Source organism: Quercus lobata, chromosome 1 (assembly GCF_001633185.2).
Source record: "Quercus lobata isolate SW786 chromosome 1, ValleyOak3.0 Primary Assembly, whole genome shotgun sequence".
Lineage (NCBI taxonomy): Eukaryota > Viridiplantae > Streptophyta > Magnoliopsida > Fagales > Fagaceae > Quercus > Quercus lobata.
Genome location: NC_044904.1, coordinates 35,978,547 through 35,988,102, shown reverse-complemented (window position 1 = coordinate 35,988,102; position 9,556 = coordinate 35,978,547). Strand labels below are relative to the sequence as shown.

The following is a 9,556-nucleotide window of genomic DNA, read 5'->3' as shown; positions in this document are numbered from 1 at the left end:
CCATTTCGTTTAAAATAATATAAACTACTTATTAAAATAATAAAAAACAACTACACAAATCACATTTTCCACCACAAGCATTAAAATAATAATATTTTTCTTAAGAATGGAGCTACAGTGCGCTTCCAAAGATGAAAGCTGTAGCTCAGTTGCTATTTTTTTTTAAGTTTAGCATGTTTGTTGTAACTTGCTTTTTAGTGCTTTTTACAAACTTTATGTTAAAATTTAGAATTTATAGTATTTAGCATTCTTAATGAGAATGATTAGGTATTGAGAATGAAAACCCACTACAATATGCAATTTTATTTTATTATTATTTTTTTTAATGACTGTTGATGTTATAAGCAAATTAGAGTGTTGTGAATTTGTTGCTGTGACCCTAGAAAAACTCATACCAACCCACAAAGATATCCCAAATCCAAATTAATTGATACATCGAGAACGTTAACAAATAAATGGCGCGATAGTCCAAACAAAGTTAGGACTTGCAAAACCATTTAAAGCCCCAAAAAATCACTGGCACCATATTCTTTGTAACACATATATATATATATATATATATAAAAGAAGACCGAATATCTGATATCATACATCCATCACTTAATAAAGCATGCTTTTCGGCTTTTTGAGTGGTAAAATAACCTGTTTGCTCAAATACCATCATCAATGTAAACGCCCTAATTCTAACTATTGTAAATTTGTAAGTTAAACAGCGAAGTACAAGACTAAACATTTATAAATAGCAAATTTTTTACCAAAAAAGTAACTGAAGATGAAGCATTGTTCTAACTAGATAATTGCTTACAAAATCTCTAAGCAATGGCATAATTTATAGATTTCAATCTTCTGCTAAAATTCGTGTAGTGAACAACAATACCACAGTTAAAAGGCTATTTGAATTGGGGACAATTGTACTCGCGGTATCTCTCACAATCATCATAACCTTTGCTAATGCACTGCATGATTGAAATGAGAAAAACAATTGTTATAAACTTGAACAATCTCATGAATATGTAACACTAACTTGTTTGGTACAAAAGCAATGGTAACTGTTTCTTTTTTCTTTTCTTTTTTTTTTTTTCTTTTTTTTTGAGAAGAAACTAATAACTTTTTGATAGATGTCTCAGTAGCAACCATCCCAATATGCAATCTTAGGGGATAGCATATAATTACTCTAGACTATATACCATTCCAAATCTAGCTTCAAGGAAAAAAGAAAACGCAAATTCTAATTTGCAACTCACATTGCTTCTAGTTTCTTAGTTTTATTTAGTCATATTAAAAATAATGTTTTTAACCCTAAAAATGTAAATACCACACCTTATCTGTCTCTAATTCTAGGTTTTCTTTTTTGTAATTTATGAAGTCTTGTAGCATAGTGTCGATTTTTTTTCATTATGTACAAAAAGAAGGCAATGATAAAAGCACACAACAGATTTCCCAAATTCATTACAATTATAGTTCTCAATTGCAAGATTGAATATTGTTCTTTATAAGGAAACAAACCAAACGAACTTGAAGATGACAAAAACAACAAAACATCATCCATTAGTTGATCAAGATTCATCAATCACATATAAAAAAGATCCCCACATGACATAAGGGAGAGTCCCAATAATCCACGCATAATAATCATAAGCAAACGAGTTTTGGTTCATCTTTCTAGCAAACAAATTAAAGATTTACCTTTCACTTAAAGCAAAATATAAAGAATATATAGGGTCAATTCCGACTTGAAGTTGTGATTTTTTTTTGGATAGGTACTTCAACTCACAAATTAAATTAAAATTTGATATATAATAATAACATACATTTCATTAGCTCATGAGCGTCACATATATTATCCTTTCTCATTAGCAACTGAAGAAGAGGATGCAATTGACATATAAATATGGAATTCAGAGATACATCATTTCAACTGAAGTCCGAATAGACTTAAGGAGCATGGTCCAAGAGGTATTCCATCAAGATCTTTTACCATAAAATTGCTCAAAAAAAAATCACATTTATTGCATACTATAGTGCAATAAGAACACACATTTTAAAGGAAAAACATATCAAATATGCAACTTAGTTAAAGGGTGACATCACCTACCCCCTTCTCTTTCACACCTTATATTTATATATATATATAGCATAGTTAGCCACTCAATACATTAGTTTCTCCATCAAGATCATTCTTTTAGCCCCCATGATGACAAATTTTCATCATTTTGACACGAGATGAAAATATGATGTGTAACTGGCATTACCTACTCCCCCCCTCCCTCTCCTTACGCTCTCTCTCCACATGAATTTTTTTTTTCTGTTCTCTTCCAAACCCATAACTTCTTCTCCTTCTTCTTCTCTCTCCATCTCTTAACAAAAAAAATAAGCTTCTCGGTACTTTTACACACATTTGCAAAGATATTTATTATATGTTAAGCCATTTGAAAATTTTGCGTGCGTGTGAAGATAGCCCTTTTTAGCCCTTGTAACCCCATAATTTCATAATTCTGCATTGATTTTAACACAAGATGATGTAGCCAGATTTGAAAAGTTGCCTACATATGTTCGTTTAATGGCAAGGATTTGAAAAAGTATTTATCAACTAAACAAGCTAATCTAGACATCAGATTATTTATCAATCGAACATGTTAATGCAAGATAGATAAAATGCTGCAAGAAATTGAGAATAGTGCTAGCATGAAATTCCTGATAGGTTACATAGGTATATAAGGCCAAAGTTTATCCCTCCTCAATTGGCAAGCATTGCACCCAGATACTCCTCTTACAAAGGTTGGCACTTCTCTCTCTATTTCTTTTTTTTTTTTTTTTTTGATATATTACACATGCATCCAATGAATCTTAAACTCGTGATTCCACCTTTATCTTATACAAGCAAAGGAGAAGCTACTTGAGATAGAGCAAACTCTTGGCAGACTGTCGTTAACGTTACTACTCAAACAACCCTAATCAAAACCTAAATGCCCCCACATATATTCCTTGTCAAATAGTCATCAAAATTCAAATTTTACAAACTCCAATTCATTCTACAAAGCCTCACCCCTAATTTCTTCAATTTATAAAATTGACTAGGGACCATGCCTCATGCGGAAATTACTGGTTTGGATCTCCCCTTCCCCCTTCCATTGGGGCTAAAAGTAAAAAAACTTATAAAAAAATTCCTCAGTTTCTTCTACAACATTAAAACCTAAATCCACAAGGAAAAGAATTTCTCCAATCTGTCCTCCGACCCTATATTTTAGCCAAATCAATACCCATACGCATTCTCAAAAAAAAAAAATACCCATACTATATACCACCCGTCAGGTTGCAGCCTAGTGGTTGGAGGCTTGGGATGAGCTATAAACCCAAACATCGTAGGTTCAATCCCATTAGGAGTTCCTCTAGATACACGGTTTTGGAGGGTAGGGTTGTGTATCCTTGGTTTACTCCCTAGGGATGGGTCCAAAGAGCCCTGCCTTGGTGAGGTTCCACGCCATCCAAAAATACCCCAACTATACCATTGTTATTATTTACAAATAATAACGAAGCAAAGAAGAGAAATAAATAATTCATTTGGTGTCCAACATTAACACTGCTGTCATACTTGATTCTTTATTCATTGGATTTAAAATGGAAACAAACAAAAAAGATTTATCAGAAAACTCAATAGACAGGAATTTTATAATACGACTCCGATTAAGAATTAATTTAAACCACACCTTTCAAGCCATAAACTATGAATTCCTTATAACTCAGTTATATCATAGAAACAGAATATTTAGAAGTTTCTTAAATAAACACAGTTTACCTCATTGTATGACTTATAAATTATCCTGCACATCGCAGGGTCTTGCTCACGTAAATGCTTCATGTAATCAAACGCATCGGCGAAACCTTGATCATTGATAGATTTCTTCCACTCTGAAATAAAAGGTAAGAACCAGCACGCCCCCATCCACATATGCAACAAAAACATTTTAAAATGAAAATAAAAATGCATAAATGAGAATTAAACATTAAGATAGAAGATTTGACAGCTTCAATTGGAGAAAGAAACAAACACCAGCATTAAAAAGGCCAGACTTACCCTTCCGTAATTCAGCCAAGGGTTGATGTTTTGGGTCTGCAGAAATGATGCATGAGAAAAGATAAGTTGAACTGTAGATAACTAAACTAAGACGGCTATATAAAGATCAAATGGTAACGCATTAGGTGTCTTCTGCATCAAATAAATATCAATGAATAACTGTTTTGCTAAGTAGATATCAGTGAATAACCAGACCATGAGAAATTCCAATGGCTAGAGCTTGTTGGCTGTTAATATGTGACAATGAAGAATTGAATTATATTGGGCTAATTTACATAAACTAAACTACACAGCTCATTCTTAAAATTAATAAACCATGATTGAACAAAAAATTAAGAATTGAATTAAGCTTTCATTTGGCTTGTGCTAGACAATAACAAAAAATTCTAGTGGAACGTCTTTAGAATCCATAAAAAGATAATTCACCAGGAATGATTCATTTATCAACTTCAAGCTCTATCCTTAAACTAAGTTGAGTGTCCACAAATTGTTGTAGGAAGAAGGCACTCAAAGGAAGTTAAAATCTTATTAATGTATTGATGTGGAAAGCAGAAAGAAAAAAATATTTTAATTTAGAATTTATTTTTTTTTAGAGCCAATTGTATATTTATTTTCAGTATTAGTAGTCAATTATGTTTATTAATATTTTTATTTAATTTCATAGAGTTAGGGGTATTATGGAAATTTAATAATTGGGATTTTTGTGTCATTTAGAGTTAGGTTTTCAATTAGAATTAGAGTATCCTACTCTCAGCTTGGTTTTTAAATACCTCTCCATCCATAGCTAACCGCCCTATAGCAAGCTCTGTCCCCAAACTAAGTTGAGTGCCCACATATTGTAGAAGGAAGAAGGCACTCAAAGGAAGTTACAATCTTATTAATGTATTGACGTGGAAAAAAGAAAAGAAAAAATATTTTAATTTAGAATTTATTTGCTTTTAGAGTCAATTGTATAGTTATTTTCAGTATTTAGTAGTTAATTATGCTTATTAATATTTTTATTTCATTTCATAGAGTTAGGAGTATTTTGGTAATTTAATAATTGGAATTTCCGTGTCATTTAGAATTAGGTTTTCAATTAGAATTAGAGTATCCTATTCTCAACTTCGTTTATAAATGCCTCTCCATCCAAATCTAATTGCCCTATAGTGTTACTTCTACAATGCGAGTTCATGAAGCGATTGGAAAAACTTGGTATATTTATCCCCTTCCTTTAGCCAAAGCATCTGAGACTTTTGCCTCTAGCTTATTTCCTCAAACAACAAGTTTTCTCAAGTTCTGCGATGGCCAATTTCCATTGCATCTTTTCATGATCAGTCTATCCTACTTGATCACATCCAATGACTATATGCAAGCTAGCAATGTGTTTTTCCTTCTTGTTACATTTCCAAACTCCGTTTCATTCCACCTTTGCAAATCTAACTTTAGAGTCTTCAACTTATAGGGCAAAACAAAGCTAGGCGAGCCTTAAAAATGAGAAGATACCCACAACCCCCTCATCCTATCAATAAATCCTTCAGCTTTTACCCACATGTTTTCAAATCTAACAGGCTCCAACCCCATTGCAAAACCTACACTCCAGAAGAATAGGAAAATAGTTACATAGTAACCATGGAAGATGCCTCAGAACTATTTTTAGTTGGACTTCAAAAATTATGGAGCTCTTGCGCCATAAAAACTTTAAGACTTTATGGGCTTGGGAAATAGTTAGATCTTTAGATCATATGGTTAGATATATCTAACCAAGACTGTGGAATCTGCTGTGAAGGAAGTCAATGCATGACTCTTTGGTGCCAACACCACCAATCCTTTGATCACCTAACTGAGTCCTATCCACTCGCATGGCTCTCTACCTTCTGGTATTATCATTGAACCTTTGTTTCTCGTATCGCTGATTCTCCATACTCCATCACCACAATATACCACCCCGAGAATTTCTATTATTTTGAATACAAAACACCTTTCCAACTTCCCAGCATGACATGATAAAACTATAGTCCAGAGGCAGTGCAATTACTTTCACCAACAATGAGCTTAACCACTGGCTCCTTCCCCACCTAAAATCATATTATTCATGCTATTAGTCCCCCATCCAACGATGCGTGACCCATACATCCTCTCACTCTCAGACTCTCTTCGAGGATAAATTCAAAGGATTTCAATTCAACATGGAAAAAAAAAATGCCTTCTTCCCATTTCTTAGATTCAGAAAAAGTTCTAGATGTTCGGTTCTCTCTGTACATCACTAATCTCCTTGTGAATCACTAGATCTATAAGTTCTTTAGGATTTCATTTTATTATGAGTGCTAAGGAATTGTGGTCTCTTATTTTTTGTTTGTGTGGGATGAGTTCGGTTATTCCAAGATTAGTGCTAGAATTATTAGCATGTTGGAAGGGACATTTTAACAAGAGGTACAATGCTGCAACCTGGAAGATTGGAGCATTTGGAGGGGCCGAACACACACTCATTTATATGGTAGTCCTACATTCCAAAACTATTCTTGAATAATGTAAGCCTCCTTCTCTAGCTATACTATGCATGCCACCGGTAAGATGTGATCCAGGGGCCCCCTATTATTCTCCCTTAACATCTTAGCCTAGCTATCGTAAGTTGAACAACAAAGCATGAGACCAACTTAACCAACGCCAAACCAACCCCCCCCCCCCCCCCCCAAAAAAAAAAAACAAAAAAAAAAAAACCCTTATAAAAAGTAAACCTTTATCCATTGTTTACATAAAAATTGGTCCATCTAAACTATCAGGAATGATAGACCACCAAAAAAAAAAAGGCAAACAACTCGTGCAACTCCTAGGAAATCCTCCTCACCCACAGATTATTTATTTATTTATATTTTTGAACTTGGCATTTCACTATTTGATGGATCAAAACTTGTATTAGACTGAATTATGACACCTTGAAAGACAATCCAATATAAAGGTCTTTTCTTTGTTTTCCTTCTAGACTTGGTATGTAAATCATGCAAATAAAAAATTTTGTTTATAAGAAATAAGATTATAGATTTTCTTGAATAAAATTAAAAAAACCAACCCATCTTATGAGCACTAAGCAATCATCAGTTTGTTCTTTAATATATAGAGGCAAAAGTGACACCTAAAAGACAACAAGAAAGCTTCTGAGAATCAACAAGAACCAAAACAAAGTAACAGATTTACAAACCCCTCTTAAAATCACGGCATTCTTCGTAGCCTTTGAAGTATACATCACAGCAATCATTATAAGTACTATTTCTGCACTGCATAACCAAACAAAGAAAAATTATGAAAAAAACTGCCCCACAATTAGGAGTAGAACAAAGAAAAAGGAAGCAGAAAAAAAAATTACAATAACTGAACAGAATAGAGAAATTATAAAAAGAGCATATTTTTCTTTAAGTCTACTTTAACAAATTTTCAACCGCTTTAATCCTACCATTTGGCATGTTTTCAGAACAAATCATATTTTAAAAGAATTCATCATTTCATAACAAATTTTAAAGAAAAAAACTATATCAACTATAAGTATAACCCTTCCAAATGACTCTCAACTGTGAAAAATCGTACCTCATCATACAATTCGTGTAAAATCGCGCACATAGTGCTTGAGCCTGGTCCCCGTCCCGATATGGCCGTCGTGAATTTACCCAAAATAACCATAATTAAAGCGTTTCTAGTAACTACAAAGATAGAGAAGACACAGGGGTCAAGGTAAGTAGTTAACAACATATAAAGCAACAGATCACAAACATAAGATAAAATTAAAAAAAAAAAGCAGCTAAGGCACCAGGAGGGATCAAGCACTAGTCTTTGTTTGATTAACAACAAAATACACTTTCACACTTACGTTTGGAAGAATTTCCTGCCAAAAAAAACCAACAAAAAAATTCAGCACAAACAATATCTAAAATAACTAATTAAAGCATAAAAATAGATCAAATTTGCAACAGAGAGAGAACTAAAGCACATATAAAACATCAATTACTGTGATACATTATGCACAGAGGAGAGGAACAGCTAAATCAAATACTATAATGAAAACGTGCCAGTAAAGTTTTGTCTTTTCAAATACACACACACACACACACACACACACACACACACACATATATATATATATAACACAAACACAAACAGCAACACCCAGCACATAGTCTTTTATTTTGCATTCGCATCGGATAATATTCAAAATTGGAGAAACTATCAAATCGACCAAATGGGTTTCGAAAAATTATTGCTTTTTTTTTGTGAGAGGGCTAAAAAAAAATTTATACATATAGTGAAATTATCTTCGGAAAAAAGAGGAAGAAAAAAAAAATTAGAGACCTTTAGAACAAGACATGGCTCCTCGTGCAACAACACCGAATCTGAGGCGGGTTTTTTCTGTAATTCGTAATTCTTTTATAGTCTCAAAAAAAATACTGCAATAACAAAACTAATTACATTACATAAAGGCAAACCCCAAATTTTACCCTGCCTCCCTCAATATATAGTCACACAGACACCGGGCGGTTTGCGGGAAGTGCAAACCTTCACGTGTGCGAGACTATATATATTTTATTTATTTATATATAATATATATAATTTATATCTATCTATTCAAAAATTAATTTTTTTTTAGGAAAAAGTAAATAAATTTATTAAGGAAAATCATATTAGAATGCATTATCTAAATTCAGTTGTAGATTTTCTAATCATACAGCATTGGTATCTGTAGTTAAAATTGCTCTTCTAACAAGGGGGCGTGAGCAAGCTTATTACCACCCTTTTAATATGATTGAAACTACATATAACTATAGAACTTTTAACAATCCTAATCTCCTCACTGATGTGCCCAAACATAGTGGTATTAGGCCTGAGCTTGTTAACTGCCTCAATGACCATAACAACCTATATTTATATCTATTTATATAATCTACTAGCCATCATCATATGAGGCTTTTTATTATTATTATTGGATTTAGTGTCATAATTTTTCATTTTTCACAATTTGAGATTTATTCGTTTATTTGCACATTTGCAAACTATGCAATGAGGCTTTTTTTTAGAGTCATATTTTTTTCAACATATATATATATATATATATATATATAGAAACTTGAAATATTTTTTTTGAGCTTTACTAATTGTTTATTTGCTAAAAGTGCTTTAGAAAATAAAGGGAATTTTTTTTTTTTTTGGGTGAGGGGCTACTAGAATAAGCTCAAAATCCTAAAAAGTTGGTATTTTTTCAAAATTCGGGGTTGTTACATTTTTCAATCACAAAAATACTTAGAGGTGTAATGAGATTTATGCGTTTGTGAGTGAAATAATTTTTTTTTGTATAGAATTCTTATCACACCCCTAGGTATTTTTGTAATTGAAGAATGCAGCAACTCTGAATATGATTACCAAAAAAAAAAAAAAATATGTTGCCCGATGGTTAAATAAGAGAGTCAAAAGGAGAGAATGAAGACACAAAATTTGCTATGGTTTAAAATTGTGAGA

The 9,556-nt window shown here is 32.5% G+C and overlaps 1 protein-coding gene across 2 annotated transcripts; it reads right to left on the bottom strand.

Moving 5' to 3' along the window:
- Positions 1-622: 622 nt before the first annotated feature.
- On the bottom strand, positions 623-8,581 carry LOC115951708. Of its 2 annotated transcripts, XM_031068884.1 has the most exons (7): positions 8,396-8,581; positions 7,917-7,931; positions 7,637-7,749; positions 7,254-7,329; positions 4,076-4,111; positions 3,797-3,909; positions 623-956 (listed from the first exon to the last, which is right to left on the bottom strand). In XM_031068884.1, exons 1-7 carry the CDS (start codon positions 8,409-8,411, stop codon positions 891-893), a joined length of 435 nt encoding a protein of 144 aa, XP_030924744.1. In that variant the 5' UTR covers positions 8,412-8,581; the 3' UTR covers positions 623-890. The 2 variants fall into 2 exon arrangements, with proteins under 2 accessions (XP_030924744.1, XP_030924782.1); XM_031068922.1 differs by lacking the exon at positions 8,396-8,581 and having other exon boundaries at positions 7,857-7,931.
- Positions 8,582-9,556: the final 975 nt, after the last annotated feature.

What these genes read in the sequence shown, in the direction of transcription:
- LOC115951708 (XM_031068884.1), bottom strand. An exon ending in TACACGAATTGTATGATGAG is followed by an intron (nt 7,330 to 7,636) that starts GTACGATTTTTC and finishes TTGGTTATGCAG; the next exon opens with TGCAGAAATAGTACTTATAA. An exon ending in ATGCCGTGATTTTAAGAGGG is followed by an intron (nt 4,112 to 7,253) that starts GTTTGTAAATCT and finishes TCATTTCTGCAG; the next exon opens with ACCCAAAACATCAACCCTTG.